The sequence below is a fragment of the Hippocampus guttulatus genome, chromosome 19 (assembly GCF_054856545.1).
Source record: "Hippocampus guttulatus isolate MCC_2025c chromosome 19, RoL_Hgut_1.0, whole genome shotgun sequence".
Classification (NCBI taxonomy): Eukaryota; Metazoa; Chordata; class Actinopteri; order Syngnathiformes; family Syngnathidae; genus Hippocampus; species Hippocampus guttulatus.
In genome coordinates, this window is record NC_141279.1 from 595,137 (window position 1) to 612,125 (window position 16,989).

Genomic DNA, 16,989 nt, shown 5'->3' on the forward strand with positions numbered 1-16,989 from the left:
ATCGGCACGAAAATGTGGACATCCGTGCACACACCCACTTCAACCGCTGCAATTGTCATACCGTTCATTGGAATATTTCGAATTCTATGACCGTTAAGAGGTTTCCTCATCAAGTTTAGTGAGGGTCCGTGTAGAGAAAAATATATATACCGTCCGATATACCGTACCCGTTTCCGAATGCAAGATGTAAAATACATGCCAACGAATAAAATAAAAGGTACTCAAGAATATCACATTGATAAAAAAAATACATTCAGGTTAAATTGAATCCAGTACTGTATGATTAACACATGAGCCCAATTGGAAAGTAAACCAATAAGGTCTTTATTAAACCACTACGATAGCATGTTACAAAACAAACAAAAAACAGGGGTTTCACAGTAAAATAAAAGCAACACAAGGATCACGCTATGCGAGCTGCCTAAGCACCTCAGGGTTATGGCAACATTTTAAAGTTAAAAGTTTGGGAATCATTCTCCTATGCTGCAATTCATGGTTTTTCTTCCTTCTTTTTTTTGCAAGATTACAGGACCGGTAGTCTACTTTGTCTTCACTTGGCTCATGATTTTGACAAACCGGAGGGAGGTTGGAACTCGGAAGGCGTTTTGAAGCGAGTGTATGAACTAGACCGGTGGTTTTCCAAGTCTTAAGTATTTCCAATTTATGAACGGCCAACACTGTAACAAGGCCCTACGTCGTAGTTCAAAAGAAGAATATTCTTGCAAGTCAGCGTGAATGTTAACGCTGCGCCTAAATCTCGGAAAATCGTACCAAAAACTGAAACGACTGAACTGTACCTGGCCCGTGATTCTTTCAAGGAGCACCAGAGTGAGCCCCGACAAACACTTTGAGAATCGCTGAAGTAAACCTGAAAGGAAGGTAGAAAAGGCGTAGACGGAGCGTCCGGACCAAGGCCTAAACCACCATTTGAATAAATAAGGCGTCATGATAAATAGAAACTAAACTTCACCCGGTACCGTGCGCTCCAAATACAGAAGCGATCCAAATCCCGTTTCTTTGTGCTCTGGCCACAACTGCTAGTCTAAGAGTATACTTCCCCTTTTCATCCAGTCAAAACGAGACCGAATGCTTCGACTCTGAACCGTCAATCAGGATGTACCGTACTTCTTCGTCCGCCAACTTTTCCCAAGGCAGCGAGTGAGCGAGAGAGTAAACGCGGGGTGAGTGAAACGCGCACGTGTGTCACATGGACATGTGTTCGGGGAGCACGTAGGAGATGTCGTCCCAGGGGTGTCTGTACAAGCCCTGCTTGAGCCTCTTCTGGTCCAGGTAGTGGCCTGGAAGGATGACAAAAGCCAAAGGCGAGCCCGTCAAGTCTCCCCACCCAAAAACGAGGACCCGTACAGCGACGACTCACCAATGAAGCCCATACTCCGGCCGAGGACAAAGATGCCATTGAGCGCGCCGATCTCCACAAATTCGTCAGCCTCGCCGCTGCAAGTCACAGGACAAACAATACTCGCCGGTGTGCTCACAAAGCTCCCGTTTGGCGTGGATGTGGCAACTCCTCCGCAGCACCGGGTGGCGCCATTCCAGTCGCGCTTTACGCTTTGCTTATCTGCTCTTACCGCGTGAAGCCGCCGCACGTCCTGAGCAGGTCCACGAAGGCCACGCCGATAAAACCGTCGACGTTAAGGATGAGATTGGGTTTCTAGGATTGGGGGGGACAACAATAAAAGCAAAAATGCAAAATGCAGCCTTTGCGATTTTCAAATAACAGCCAACTACAAGACAAACGTCGTTGAGGATCCGCTTCAATGGTTTGGCCCGACTTGGCGGCAGCCGGTCGTACCTTCGAGGTGGTGATCTTCTCCACATCTAAAGCGTAGTCCAGCAGCTGAGTGGAAGGGAAATGCTGCTTCACAAAGTCCTTCAGAATCTCCACCCGCATGTCCGGATTGTTGATCTGGGACGACAGGCCGACTCGAATGCTTCGCTATGCTCCGTTTCCACTAAGTTGGGATCTCATCTTGAATTGAATTTTTTTTTTTTGCTCAAATAAAGCCACCGCACTTACCGATTTGACACGGTGTCCAATGCCCATGATGAGCTTGCCGTCTTTCTTCATCTTGTTGACAAACTCCATCGGCAGCGTGCCGCTGTCAAAGGCTTTGCTGAACTGCTTGGCGGCGGCGTCCAGGGCGCCTCCAAAACGGTCCCCCTGGAACGCACGAGCACCGGCTTCAAACGGCGGGCTCGACCGACGGAGGGGAGACGCGTGGCGGGTACCGACAATGGTGAGCAGGCCGGACGTGAGGCTGGAGATCAGGTCCTTGCCGGCTCGCGCGCACACGATGGTGTTGTGAGCGCCGGAGACGGCGGGCCCGTGGTCGGCCGTCACCATCAGGCACATTTCGATGAAGTGGCAGGCGTAGCGGGGCAACCTGGAAGCCAAGAAAACATTCCTTGGAAATCACAACGTGCAATCACGGGTAAAGCCGTTTTTAGTATAGGCGCACGAGCTACGCATGTGGTCCTTGGGGGCTACCCGCACACGTTTTTTTAAAGGTCTGTAAAACATCAGCCAACCTGCGCTGGAACCAAAGAAGTCCCAGCACCCCCCCTAAGCCCATCTCCTCTTTGAAGACTTCGGTGATGGGCATGCCGGCGTAGATGAGCTCCTGGCCTCGCTCGTCACAGATGCTGGTCATGAAGGAGGCGGGTTTACGGATCAGGCCCAATTCCTGGACAAAAGGACCGCGGTAAGGCGCTGCAGATCTCAAACTAGGTTACGCCATCCGACGGCGTTCTTACCCTGGCCCACGAGTAATCCATCGGTACCGTCGGGGGCGGAACCTCTTGGGCAGGAACAATTGTGCCACTGGCCACCAGTTCATCAAACACGGTCCTGTTTTTCAGGAACAGTCAGAGAGAGATCCACACTTGGGAGATCTGGAGAGGGTGTTCTCACCTGATGACATCGCCCAGCTCGTCAAAGCTTTTGGGTACATATGCTCCGGCGTCCCTCAGGGCCTGGTTTTTGGCCACCGCCGTTTCGGACGCCTGATTGGCGCATGCCCCGGCATGGCCAAACTGGACCTAATGAGCACGTGGAAAGACCAAAGACCGGGTGGGCTTAAAAACAAGAATCAAGAATAAGAAGGCGATTTGACAAGGAGACGAGGAATAAATGACTCAAGACTCGGTTTTGCCGCCCTGTCGTGTTGAAAGCCAGTGCGGCGATTGACCGAGGCAGCCAACTTACTGTACCTCCGATGCAAACAGGGTGGCGCAGGTTCCGATACACCAGCACACCAGCGGTTTGGTGATCCGGCCCTCCTCGATGCCCCGACAGATCTTGTACTCCTCCGTGCCACCAATCTAAATGAAGGCAGGAAATAGTTCAAGCATTACCCCGACACGGTCATCCGACTCCACCAATTCAGATGGTTGCAATCGCGCAAACGCATCTGGAGAAAATGCCGCGTTTCCTCCCACCTCTCCCAACACCACAATCATTTTAATGCCTGGAGTGTCCTGGTAGCGAAGAACGTGGTCCATAAACGTGGAGCCGGGGTATCTAAACAGAAGGGGGACGGACGGACACCGTGTGAAGGAAGCGCAGCTCTCTGGGGGCGGGGCGCGCGGGAGGAGAGCGAGCGGACCTGTCTCCTCCGATGGCCACGCCTTCGTAGACGCCGTCCGTCGCGCGCGAGATGATGTTGTTGAGCTCGTTGGACATGCCCCCGGAACGCGACACGTACGCCACGCTGCCGGGCCGATAGAGCTTGGAGGCCAGGATGTTGTCCAGCATGCCGCCGGTGTTGCCGATCTTGAAACAGCCCGGCTTAATACCGCCAACCTGGAGGAGAGACGAGAAGAATTCATTGCTCGCCGACTTCGGAAAAGACGCCCCGACCCGAGTCGATTACCGTCGCCGGCCCGATGATGGTGACGCCTTTCTCGTCGGCCATCTTGATCAGCCTCCTGGTCAGCGCTTCGGGGATGCCCTCTGCGATGATGGCGATGGTGTGAATCTGACGGCGGCACGCGGGGGAAAGGCGCTGAGGCGCGGCGCTCGTCGGACCGGCCCGTCCGACGAAGCCCGCTCGCTATACCTGCGGGTGCCGCATGGCCTCCGCCGTGCTGTCGAAGGCCGAGCGCAGCGACGCGAAGCTGATGAGCACGTCCACTTCGGGGTGCTTCTTCATGGCGTCGGCCACGCTCTTGTAGACCGGCACCAGGATCTCCTTGTGTCCCCAGTAGAACTTCTGCTTGTGATCGCCACTGTCCAATCCATCGACATCCAGTCAGACAGCCGGCAGCGACAAGTTAGCCTTTGCGCGGTGAGGAACGCACGTGAAGGGGTAAACCATGGCGGTCACCGAGGGCTCGTCGCGGGAGCACACGTAGTCAAAGTCCAGCATCCCTTGCACGGCTCGCGTCTGCATGCCCCACACCACGGCCTTGGTGCGCTTGCTGAAGAGTGTGGTCGCTTTGGCTGAAAAAGCACACGCGGTACAGAGATTTGCTTTGGGGTTTTTTTTCCCTCTCCGTACTCAGTCATAGAAGGAAGCTTGAAAGGGAAGGGGGGTCTGCTTAGAAGCCACAACACAGCACGGAGGAACGTCACTCTGCAGACAGTTTGGCGACATCGGAAGGGAGGGGTGGGGGTGGGGGGGGGGGGATAATTCATCACAGGAGCCACATTTTGCCTTCCGTGCAACACGATGCACTTTGGATTTTTACACTGCACAAAGGCAAAGAACCACTCCTTGGCGACTCATCTTTTGTTTTATTTTTCTTTTAAATGTGACGCGCACCGAGTTAACTTGCGTGTGAGATGCGCGATATTAAAAAATAAATAAATAAATAGCTGCCTGGACTTATGTCAAAAATGCGCATGAAGAAATGGAATAATCATCATCACTATTGCGTAGCATCTATTTGCTTCAGATTTGTTCCGTTTTAGTTGAGCTAACAAATATTGATGCTGGACTGCTCCCGCTGAAGCATATATTGCATTTTCAAATAATTTCGATGGTTTCCATAAATGCGAGGTAACAATGGTGGATTCGGTCTATAGATAGCCCACCGCTGCTTCGGAGGAACACGAGTCCACCATGTTAGTAATACAAAGTAACACGCCGTCGTCATAAGCCACACTAAAAGGAGAAGGCCGAGGACAAGAAAAAAAAAAAGACAAGGCAGACACGGAAAAGGTGGAATGAACATGAACAGGATTGTCACCCCCTTTCATACCTCCGCCGCAGCCCGATGAGGCCTGCACTTCTACGAGCCCACGGGACCCGACATCAAAAATGAACGGCCACAAAAACAAACAAACAAACAAAAAAAACAATGAGTGCAACTTGAAAACTATTTTCTCCACATTTGACAGCAACGGGACGCGGCAGATGTGAGAGCATGCAAAGCTCAGCGTGGCTGGGCTGAGTGCAACCTTTCAGATTTCCCTTCCAAAAAGCGCAGCTCGAACGGCGCCACAGACAACCAAGCAGCGCGAGAGGCACCGCGATGATGCAATCGCGCCTCTGCCGTGTCAAGTGGAGCGCGTGTGCAGAAACGGCGCAGCTCGGCGCGGGCGGGGGCGCACCCAAAACTTACCTTTCCAACCACCTGTGACCACATTCTTCAGAGGCCACAGTAATGAATGAAGAGGGTCTTAAGAGAAACAAGCACGGAAAAAAAAAAAAGGGGCCAGGGTGAGTGAGTGGACAGTTTGTGCAGCGTGCACACGCACACACAAAAAAAAAAAAAAGGAAGGAAGGAAAAGTGGAAGAGAGACATCGAGGAAGGAAAGCAGACACGAGAGCCAGACGAGACGCAGGCACTTTTAATACCTGCCGAGAGACCCGCTTTGGACTTTTTGCTCGGTGTGACGTCATCGCGCGGCCTGTCTTCCGAGAAGGAGGCTGTCCTCGTGCCGGCCGGCGTCTGGCGCGCCACAGCAAAGACACGTGACACAACTTAACGACACAAATTGACCCCCGAGCTCCCTCTTAGCGTGCTGAAATTACCTTCGTGTCGTTGCTTGAATTTAGCAGGAAGTTAGCGGTATGAGCGTCCATCGGTGGCTGATTGGGGATGGGTTTGTGTCCCAGTGCCATGCCCACTATGGCTGTCATGTGCGTCTCTGTGCCAAACACGTGGATGGGAATACCCGTGGTCTTCCCTGGAGAGAGAAATAAGACAATGAGCGAATGGCTTTTCCACTTGTTAGGATTTACACAAAGGTGACTCGGGTGCATCCGTTTTTTTTTTACATTTATAATTGTAAAGCATCCAAATCAAATCAATAAAAACTCACCCACTTCCCCCATGACCCTGAGACCCTCCTGATAGTTGGGCCCACCCCGTCGAACAAAGATGGTAACCTCGTTTTCCTTGAGAGGACCCCGGTAGTCCCCGATGGCCCTGACGATGCCCTGAGTGAAGATGCAGCAAAGCAAAAGCTCAGAAAGGCGAAAGTCGCAATCCGCGGCGCGTTCCTCCCGTCGGGCCCGGTGTCCCGTGGACCCGGTTCACCTTGAAGGTGGCCGCTACATTGGTGAAGTTGGCGATGCTTCCTCCGATGATCAGCACCTTTCCTGCGGGAGCAACGCAAGATGAAGGCGGCGTCAAGCGGCGTCAAGCGAGCGGCACCGAGTCGCTCGCTCGCCGGCTCCAGACGAGGAACGCACCTTGAGGGTGCTTCTCGCGGGTCATGAGCGAGAGGATGGTTTTGGCGTAGTCGTACGTCTGCTGCTCGCTGGGCGCGCCGGAGTACTCGCCGTAGTTTGCCAGCTCGTCCACGCCGCCCAGGTCGCAGATGGTGTCGCTGGACGGGCAGGACACAGATGTCGACCGCGGCGCCCGATTCATTCTCCTCGGGCCGCAAGTAAAGGAGACATTCTTTCAAAGTCTACCTATAAACCACAGAGGCTCCGCCCCCTGCCACCATCGTCCAGATCCTGCCACGAGGGTTCAGTAACGTCAGCTTCAGACTGGCACCGCTCTTGGCATCCAGATCAGCGATGTAGGCCTCCTGGAAGAGACGCACCACACAAGAACAAACTTTCTTCGTACCACGATCAAACTTTCCTTCATATTCCGGCTCCTGACGCGCCGTAGCTCAGTTGTTTTTTGCTTCTATCGTGACGGCGCCGCTTTATTTTGCCAAGTAAATTGACATTGTTTTAAGGCAAACCGGACACTTCCCATTTAGCGTCACACAGAGAAGCTCACGGTAACTGTGCAAGTCAACCCCACGATAGCTAAAATGATTTTTAAAAGAAAAGGTCACTTTCCACCTTCTCACCTCCGGATAAGCTTCCCTGCCGAAAGGTGGCGGGAAGTCAACGTCGCCCCACTTGGCCTTGCAGATGTAATCGGCCGTGGCGTCGATCTTGGCCGCCATGTCCAGGACGCAGACGCCATCTTGGGTGACGACTGGTGCAAAACGCGATCCAATTCACTCACATGATTATGACGTGAGCGAGCAACTTTTTTTTTTTTTTTTGCATTCGTGAAAAGTCACGGGCAGGCCATCGGGAGACAATTACCTAAAGGGTTGATCTCCAGGTAGGTGAAATACAGATCCTCGTAGACTTTGAAGAGCCCCAGGATAAAGCTGGCCAGGATTCTACAAGGACAACATCAATCTGATGAAAAAAAATACATCAGCTGAGAGGCAAGCAAACTCAGCCAATGACGGCGCTTCAAATGCCGCTTGTCAAAGCGCAGCTCAGTACGCACTCTTTCTTCTCGCGAGGAACGTGCGTGAGCAGCTGCTTGGTCACTCGTTCGCGGCGGAGCTCCTCGTCGACGGCCACCATCAGTCGCTGCGCTTCGGCGTCCACGTCGCCCACCTCCACGCCGCCCCGGTGGTGGAAGAGCACGTGGTCGCCCTCGCGCGTGGCGTACACGCACACGTAAAACTCCTCCTCCTGCGGCAAACGACGAGGACACAGAGGCTTTTCCCGATGCTTGCGTGTGACCCTCCGGCCCAAAAGAGATCGCTCGGCTCAAATTTGAGAAAGTGAGAAAGGGCGCAGTTGTACACCTTTCACTTTTCATGATGGTAACAGCTTGACTGAGCAATATTTCCGAAAGAGGAGAAAAAATAAAGGGTGTGATTTAATGACCTGTTTGTGCGGAACAAAAGGCTCGATGAGGAATTTCTTCAGCACGCCCTTTGCCTTGCCCACCTATTGAAAACAAAGACTTCATATCAACAAACCGTTGCGTCGCTTTCACCTCGCTTGCGTGACCAAATCCCGCCGCGCGCCCGCGCATGTCGACGCGTCAAGGGCAGACACGCTTTGTCCCGCGCTGCTTTCATGCGGCAGAGCACGTTTGCATGTATAGAGGACCGGAATAGACCAGCCTCCTCTACTCATATTACATAACAGGTGACCCGGTGTATGCACACTCGTGCCTGGGGCTGCACGATGAATGCGGTTTGTTTGACCGGAGAGAATTGAACTGAGAAATGACATTTTATTCCCGAACCCAGCAAACCCAAAGGTCAAAAGTTATCGCAGCAACGCAAACCGAGGGTTTGCTCCGGATGAACATCATCCAATACGACTTCAGAATCGGTACTTTCGTCGGATTCTCCCAAATCCCTTCGGATGAGCTTTGGTACAAGAGAGCGCGGATGGAAAAACTCGGGACGGGAATCGAGGAAGGCTGCGGTCGACTCACGGTGGTTTCTCTCATCAGGTGACTTTGGAGCCACTCGCGAACGCCTGCCAGGTCCAAATTGATGCCCACCAGTCCCAGCTTCCCGCGCCGCTTGATCAGCTGGTCCGGCTTCACCACCAATCTCTGTGGCCAGACAGACGAGGGCAAACAATGAAAAGGTCTCCGCAGCAATATTCCAAAATGGATTTTTTTGGGGGGGAATTAGAAACTGCCGTTTTGGGGTAAACCAACCCATTTTGTACGGCTGAGTACTCCAAAACAGAAAAGGCTAGGAACAAACGTTTTTTTTTTTCTCCTGACGAAAGAATATTGATATTGTCACAGACCGCAGTATTTGACGGGATTTGAAAAATCTGGCAAGATGGGGTAGGATAGGTCCACCCGCGTTCCAGGTTCATCCTGCAATTTGTTGCCAACTTTTTGCGCGGACTTTCCTTACCTCTGTGAGCAGCCAAGGGTGCTCCTGTGTCAGGCGAGCCCAGTCGGTCTCGGCGGTAACGCCGGCGTAGCGGAAGCGGTTCTGCACAGCCGCCGAGGGGCAGATGGACTTGAATAAGAGCTCCTTGGCGGTCTGTTCCGAGATGGCCTTCGCCGACATGGCGGCGGTGGATCGCAGAGGAGCCTTTGAGAGATGCCAAATTGTCATTCACATCGTCAAGCCCCCCCGGTACTCCCTCCCAATTTCCAAACAATATTGCCGCGATCGCGTTCTTCGCCAGACTCCCGATTTCCAAGGCACTTACGACATTAGAAAAAAAATCTCCCGACTCACCGCCAAACAAAAAGATCACAGCAAGTACGCCGAAATAATGATCATCACTTCTATTACTACTACTACAACTACTATAAAGAGTGGCCTGACAATCCAGTTTTCAGCGATTCTGCCTGAATGCAGTCAGACCTGCTCAGCCTCTGCCCAACTTCTTCAAGTGTTTGAGCTCTTGTCTGGGAGGAAGCGCAAGAAGCTGAAGGCCGGTGAAACTCGTCTGCGCAACTGTCTCGACTGGCCTCGGACCAACTTTCGCAAGGACGACAAACAAACAGATAAACGCAGCCCGCTAAGCCCGATCCACATATTTGACGACAGAGAAACATTTTTTGCGACTGAACGAACCTCAGGACGCATGTAAAAGATTCACTCAACATTGTTGGAAGGGTTCTTTGCACCGGTGATGAACTAAAGTAAAAGTGGAAATTGATCTTTGGCCAACACAGGAACCTGTTTGACTGCACGACATCAACTCCCATCAAAATGTCCATTTCGTGCAGACGTTTTACCACGAGTTAGTTAGAAGACGCCTCCAAGTTATTTCTTTTCTGTTCTCTGGCCTTGGCGTGTGCTTCGAGCGTCTTCAAAGAGCGAAAAGGTGACTTGATTTTAAATTTACACTAAATGTTAAAAAACATTCCAGGCAAAGTTAAACTGCAACTGTCTTATTGACGCCACGTTGCTTTATTTTTCTGGCTGACTTTGAGGTTGCACTGTTTGTCAACTCATGGATTTGAGTGGACTTAAAGGCAGATGCTCCAGAACTTGGCCAGTTGAGCCCACTGTTTGTGGAGTTATGCAGGCGTAAAATGCATGACGCTGTGGATGAAGGCGACGGGATGAAAAGGGAGCAAAAGGAGGGAGGTTCGGGCATTAACATGGCCTGAACATACAACAGCGCCGTGTGAGCTAATTATTAATAGATGCAATCTTTAGAGGAGGACGTCCATTATTCACCCATTTTTGTTTTTCCTGTCAATGCTTGGTTCCCAACACCCTCAGTTCGAGTCGTTTCACCTGATTACAAAGACGCACAGAGTGAAATGCAAATCATTTGCACGATTTGACTTTATCATTTGAGTATTTTTGAATAGACATGAGATAGGAATTGGCCTAATGAAACCTGTTCCTTCCTATGCCTCCCACCCCATTTTTCCATTCTAATTTATACAGATGCACCAACATGATTGAGATACCTGAACAAACTATAAACGAGTGAGAAGGAACACTGTAAAACTGTCAGCACGGAGCAATTTTAAGTGACTGCGGGAACTATTCTAGCTCCTGTACCTAAGTTTGAGAACCCCGAGAGCGGACGTATATGCCGGGTCCATAATTCGCCTCAAGTTAGGATCTTTTCGGGACTTGCACTCAATGCTGAACAAAGGGAAAATCCAAACGAAAGGGGCTTTGAACGCAATCTTTTTGTGGCTTATAGTAGGATGACATGAATCATAAGGTGCATCCCTGACGTCACGCGAACGCCCGCCCGCTAACCTCGAGCTGTCTCAAAAGCTAACAAGCTAACGTCAACCGACTACCACGAAGCGCGTCGCCAATAGCTTCGGTGTGCGCGCACTTACCTCGACGACCAAGTCAGCTGCTTTTCCCGAGCTAAAACGAAGCCACCCGTTGGGGAGACGACACGGCTCGAGAAAGGCGACTTGTGCTCGTTGACAACCAGCCAGCAGCCGCCAAACTCGCCCGTTGTCTCACCATAATCTGGCGAGTTGAGTTCGACGACATGCGACCTCCCGATTGGCTCGATTGTGGTCACGTGCGGTTTGCCGACCGCGCCCACACTGTCTCTCACGGGACATGCTGAAAAGGCAACCTCGTAATGGACATTTTGAAGTGGACTTTTGGCACTTTCGATGATAAACTGAATTCATGTCACGTCCGTTCTAAATTATACACAATGAGGCGGGCACGTAGATCTCGGATTTAGCACGTCTCACTGTTGAGATTCCGGGTTCAAAGCCACATTCCAAAAGCAGGCATATTAGATACATGATCGATTTTTAAAGATCCATAACGTCCTCAAAAACATTGACACATTCAGCATGACTATAAACGATGAGTTTTTATTTATCAGAACAACATGAACCTTGATAGCATGCAAAAAAAATAAAAGATTCAAAGCGCCAACGGAATTGGGACTTTTTCCACTCACGGTATGAGTGGGCCTTTGAACTGGTGGAAAGAAAAAGTGGTACTTTTCGTTTTCCTGCTATGCGTGTCATCTAGGATATTTGATCATGGTCTACTTTCCCCCCATAGATTTAGTACGACCTTTGAGCAGAAGACACCAAGACAGTCCCCCTCGCTCGTAACCGGCTGTTGAGTAACCTGGTCGCATCACTTCCTTCTGGTAGGGAGCCATTCCAAAAAAGTGAGTTCTTGGGTCACTGTCAAATGACGAACTGAAGAGGAGCCCCCAACCCTTGCCAGAAAAAACGTGGACAGATCCAATCCAAACTCAAGTGGTTAATGAAGAACGGTAAATATAAACAGGCCACATGAAGGACATAGGGAGAGAAAAGAAATATTTATGGACTTTACATTCAGGCGAAATACACATTGCAGCATGATGGAGGAGGAGAGGAAGAAGCCTGAATAGATTTGCACGAGACCTTTTGTTAGGATCTACCGAGGTCTGGTAGTGACAGCTCATTTCACTGGCACACCCCATTTAAAAAAAACAAAAAAAAACGTAACATCTAAAACTAAACAAAATGTTTCCATTTCATGTTATCGAGCACAACAATGTAATGAGGTGTTTTGAGAACAGCGGGAGAGTTTTCAAGTGACTGTGGATCCATCTCGAGGCTGTTCACTGAAGAGCTGTGTTTTGAAATCCTGTGCTCCCTTATGTCTTTAGCCAAACTGGAAGAACATATTCCCAGGTCCAGAATCTTGGGGGGAGGCATGAGGAAAACGTTAGTCTCGAGTGTGCAATTTAAATGTTGAGAACGCACAAAGGAGTGTGAGGGCCACAAAGAAATTATAATAGAAAAAGAATGCCATTGAAGTTATAACGTAACTCTCAAAGAATTTTTTTTTTTACCTGCATTGGAATCAAAAGTAAATCCTCCAGCATGGCCGCCGAAGAAAGCCCTGAAAATGTTGTTGGCGTCGACATCTAAGCAGAAAAACAAAATGGAAAAACAAACAAGTATATTTTTAGCATTCCAACTAGGAAAAGACCCCTGATGACAACAATACCCAAGAGCTGCCTCAAAAATTATACCTTTACAAACAGCACAGTCTGACAGGTAACAACATTTCACATGATATCAGGTCCATTTTTAAAAATGGAAACGTTGGTCCAAAAAAAAAAAAAAAAAAAAAAAAAAAAAGACTCGTGGCGCCATCCAGTGGTTCGCTTTCACAAGAACAGCAAGTCCGAGATGTGAATAAAATGAACACGGAGAGAGAGCACTCGCCTCCGCCGTCGAAGGTGCCGTCGTCACCCAGATCGTGCCCGTTGTCATATCGGGTTTTCTTTTTGGGGTCGGAGAGAACGGTGAAGGCCTCGCCCACTTCCTTGAATTTCTTCTCCTCTTCCTTTTGCACCTCCGGGGTGGCTGCGCTGTGGCGGTCTGCCGAATGCAGAGAGAAGGTGGGCTCGGTGAAAACAAGGGACGGGGCGACCCCCCGCGTTGATCAACGGCCATCGCCGTACCCGGGTGGTGCAACAGGGCACGTTTGCGGTAGGCTTTTTTGATCTCGTCGTCGGTGGCGTTCTTGCCGACACCCAGCACCTTGTAGTAATCTTTCCTCTTGCTCTTCTTCAGCTCCAGCTTGGCCGTCTTCAGCAGATGCTTGTGGTCTGGATGCGGACAGGAAGCTGTATGTAGTCAGTGGCCCCGCGGGTCGACCGCTAAAAGACGGCCAAAGTCTTACCGGACGTTTTTTCGGTCTGATACACTTTCTCGTAGTCTCGGACAGCCTCTTCGTACTGCTCTGTGTTCATGAAACTAAAGCCAGGCAAAGAGTGTGTCAGAAAAGCGCCAATGCGCACGTTGCCTGTAAAAGACGGCGGCATTTCTCTCAATCTGTCGTCATGTTGCGAGACTAACGCCACATTTTGGGGCCGGGTAACCCCCCCCCCCCCAAAAAAAACTGGAACGTTTCAAGAATATCAAATTTAGCGAAGAGTAAAGTATTTTTGGGCGGATAAAAAAATTGAATTTACAGACTAAATTCGCATTTTTGGAGGATGGGGGAAAAAAAGAAAAAAGAAAATAAATGGGACTATGGCGACCAGGTCTTGTGAAGGCTATTTGACGAATTCTCCGTTTAAAAGGGCGGACGATCCAACGTACCACTGTGCTCTTCTCAAGTAGGCCTTGGTGTAAGTGTCATCCAGCTTGATGGCACTGGTGCAGTCTTCAATGGCCTGATCGGGTTTATTCATCTATGGTGGAGCAGGAAGTCAATGAGGACAACAAGGAAGAGGACACAAGAAATCCATTGCTCTGTTCCATTTACCCGCTGCGGCGGGAATCGAGGTTATCTGTAAGTGATACCTTGGCTCCTGCTGCGGCTCTGTTGCAGTAGAGTTTGGCGTTGGTCTTGATGTTGTTGGGGTCTATCCTGAGGGCTTCGCTATACAGCTGATAGGCGGCTTCGTAGCTGTTGTTCTTAAAGGTCAGATTTCCTTCCTCCTTCTTGGCTTTTAAGGCTTTGGCATTCTGAAACAGACGTCGGTCTTGAAGCCGCTCTCGAGACGGCCAACGCACGCCGACGGCAAAAACCCACTCTGCAGGCAAGCCGGGCCTTTTCGTGATCCGGCGCCATGCGCAGCGCCTGCACGAAGAACTGCACGGCCTTATCGATGCAGTCCTCGTAGTAAAGACACAATCCTCGCACGTAGAGCGCATCCGCGTTTGTGGAGTCCATTCTCAAGATATCGCTGCGGAAAAGGAAAGCCAAAGTCACGTGATCCTCGTCAATGTACGGACTTTGCCAACATAATGATGAGAAGTGCCCACCTGGCGACAGACTGAGCTTCGGGGTAGCGTCCTAAGAGAGCCAAACATTCGGCCTTGAGGATTTTGAAGCGATGGCAGGCAGAGGCCAAGGCCAGGGCCCGGTCCATGCAATACACCACCTGGCTCAAGATGACCCAACTTTCACTTTCGGTATATCGTCGTGGTGGAATCAGACAACGTTATTGTGGAGGAAGCAGTAAGCCGAGGATAAAGAATATATGCCCGTGGTTGTATTCAATGCGAATGTGCTATCCTCCATCTACAGTTATGCGTTGTGCTACGAGTTTTGAACCGAGTATAAACGACCTTTCTGAAGTCTCGCTTTTCAAAGCCAAAATCCGCCAGTCGCTCAAACTCCAGCAGAGTTTCGGCATTCTTGTTCTGTCATGAGAGAGGAAAAGCGGATGAGCAACGGCGTACAAAATGTGCCCGGCGTGATTTAATTTAAAAAAAAAAAGCTGATGCTTTCCCACCTCTTGCTGCGCCTCTCGGTTGCTGGGTTCCAGATCCAGAACCTTCTGGAAGCAGCGGGCGGCAGCCATGCCGTTCCCCAGAGACAGGTGGCACTTGCCCTCGCGTAAATGACCCTTGTGGGAGGAAAGAAGGAGGCCACCTCGTTAAAAAAAAAAAAAAAAAACTTGCGCGGTTGAGATTGCGAGTGGGAGGAGGGCGATTGGATAATCCCACCTTCATGAAACAGTCGTCCAGGCGCACGGCCTGCTGGGAATCTTCCAGTGCTTCCCGAAAGCGGCAGAGCATCATGAGGGTGGCCGCCCTGTTGCCGTAATAGCTGGCGTTTTTGGGACATGCATCTCCACGGGAGACGAAAGACAGAATTAGACGGACGATCTGACGCACGCCACTGGACAAATGTTTGGGAACACCCCTACGTTCGATAACATGACAAGGTATCCCTGAACTTCAAATAACTCCTGTCAGTTTCAGTGAAAGTGGTTTGTGATGAATGAAGTCCACTTACCGATGGCCTTGGTGTAGTAATTGAAGGCCTCCGAGTAGTCTTTCTTGCTGTAGAACACATTGCCCTGCTCTTTGAAGCCTTCGGCCTGACTGAGAGGGGAAAGCGGAAGAGCAAAAGTCAAGGAGGAGGTCTTGGCAGGTTCCTTCACCACGAGAATACCGATCACAAATCCAAGAGTGCCAAGTGGCTGCTTTCTAAACTTAGAGGGGCCGACACGCACTTCCTGTAATCCGCGTCACGGGAGTCAAGTGTTAAGTGGCAACAATGTGGACCGACACCCTGCAGGAACTACCTGCTATGCTGCTCCCTAAAATATCACATTATCGTACACTCTCACTCAATCGGGACAGGCCTTGGTTATAACCCTTTAAGCAACCGATCTACGAACATAAAAGGCGCTACAGCACGTAGACAAACAATAAATAACCCCGAAGGGTATATATTCTTTGTACTCTGCGAAGAACAACCGTTGCGCCATCCAATCCTACTGCTCCCGGTGGCCAAGGTATGCACAGAAACGCGCAGGCCATAATGCAAGCATGAAATCATGGCACGAAAATTGGTTACGTCTTATATTCGTTCGTGCTTTTACTGTACACTTTTAAGAACAGAAAGGCACAGTGTTGTTTTTCTTATCAAAAATCAATTCCAAAAAATTGTGGGGGTTGTTATATATATATATATGGAACACGGGCGGTTCACTTTCATGACGATTTGGGTTCATACACATTGTAGGTCAGGGGTGGCCATTATACACGAATGAAAACCATGTCACAAGTACTGTATAAATGTTAATCATTTTGTATTCTAATCAATTGCGGGTTAAATGGTTTGGGGATTTTGCGAGCACGTTCGACGCGCTATTCTGCGGGCTCCTCACTAGCTGCTGAACGAGTATGACGACTGTTGAGTTCCGGTACGTGTATTGAATAACGATTCAATGCTGATATTTGCTTACTGTTAATTTCATTCTAGAACGATGACTGTAACGGACTCAATTACTCTTCAGTCAGCGCGTGATTGTTCTTGTGTAGAACGAAACAAACACGCGATCACAAAACTTGGTGAATCGAGAGAGGGGATAGACTTCCGATTCTGAGTGTACAGTATAGTTACACTTTTACTATAACATGTAAATGCAACGAGTCTGTCGTTGAATACCAAACCAACGCGGTGAACACGTTATTTCAAATCCTGGGACGCGCTGGTGAGGTTAGCATCGAAGATAGCACTGTTGTGGCCAATACTTCTAACTCGGGTTATTATCAACACTATTATTAATATTTGAAGCGCAGTTAAAGCCCAATCATTTCCCATCTCACCGTTCCAGGTCGCCGGCATTGTGAAGCTGGGACTCGGCATCCACCGGCACGTCGATGTCAACAGCAGCCATTTTTTTCCCTCTGGAAAGGACGACGGTGTCGTGACGTCATTTCCGAGTACAAGCCGCCGTTTAAAAAAAGTTTTCACGTGAAACGAGGACAAATTCGGATGCTCACTATAAAAGGGATTGAACGATAATACGCGTCGTATTTTGTTGAGCTAAACACACAAAACATAAAATGAAATAGGTTCAT

At 50.0% G+C, this 16,989-nt stretch overlaps 2 protein-coding genes across 7 annotated transcripts; both read right to left on the bottom strand.

Moving 5' to 3' along the window:
- Positions 1–300: 300 nt before the first annotated feature.
- Positions 301–11,184, bottom strand: aclyb (ATP citrate lyase b). 6 transcript variants are annotated; one of them, XM_086099292.1, is made up of 30 exons: positions 11,020–11,184; positions 9,107–9,289; positions 8,668–8,790; positions 8,106–8,168; positions 7,717–7,907; positions 7,524–7,603; positions 7,280–7,410; positions 6,888–7,006; positions 6,663–6,799; positions 6,508–6,569; positions 6,290–6,407; positions 6,000–6,154; positions 5,823–5,916; positions 5,587–5,643; positions 5,224–5,253; positions 4,321–4,462; positions 4,080–4,248; positions 3,894–3,998; positions 3,627–3,823; positions 3,460–3,541; positions 3,232–3,342; positions 2,933–3,060; positions 2,776–2,869; positions 2,551–2,705; positions 2,255–2,405; positions 2,039–2,182; positions 1,814–1,927; positions 1,590–1,672; positions 1,379–1,455; positions 301–1,298 (listed from the first exon to the last, which is right to left on the bottom strand). In XM_086099292.1, the coding sequence occupies exons 2-30, from the start codon at positions 9,263–9,265 to the stop codon at positions 1,204–1,206; spliced, it is 3,366 nt and encodes a 1,121-aa protein (XP_085955418.1). In that variant the 5' UTR covers positions 9,266–9,289; positions 11,020–11,184; the 3' UTR covers positions 301–1,203. The 6 variants fall into 6 exon arrangements, 5 of the variants coding, with proteins under 5 accessions (XP_085955418.1, XP_085955419.1, XP_085955421.1 ...); XM_086099293.1 differs by lacking the exon at positions 11,020–11,184 and adding an exon at positions 9,440–9,569; XM_086099295.1 differs by lacking the exon at positions 5,587–5,643.
- Positions 11,185–11,504: 320 nt separating this feature from the next.
- LOC147189372 (dnaJ homolog subfamily C member 7-like) lies at positions 11,505–16,949 on the bottom strand. Its single transcript, XM_086099303.1, has 14 exons — positions 16,735–16,949; positions 15,413–15,501; positions 15,121–15,245; positions 14,907–15,020; positions 14,740–14,814; positions 14,434–14,552; positions 14,201–14,354; positions 13,969–14,133; positions 13,765–13,856; positions 13,343–13,416; positions 13,122–13,268; positions 12,883–13,038; positions 12,504–12,578; positions 11,505–12,351 (listed from the first exon to the last, which is right to left on the bottom strand). The coding sequence occupies exons 1-14, from the start codon at positions 16,803–16,805 to the stop codon at positions 12,314–12,316; spliced, it is 1,494 nt and encodes a 497-aa protein (XP_085955429.1). The 5' UTR covers positions 16,806–16,949; the 3' UTR covers positions 11,505–12,313.
- Positions 16,950–16,989: the final 40 nt, after the last annotated feature.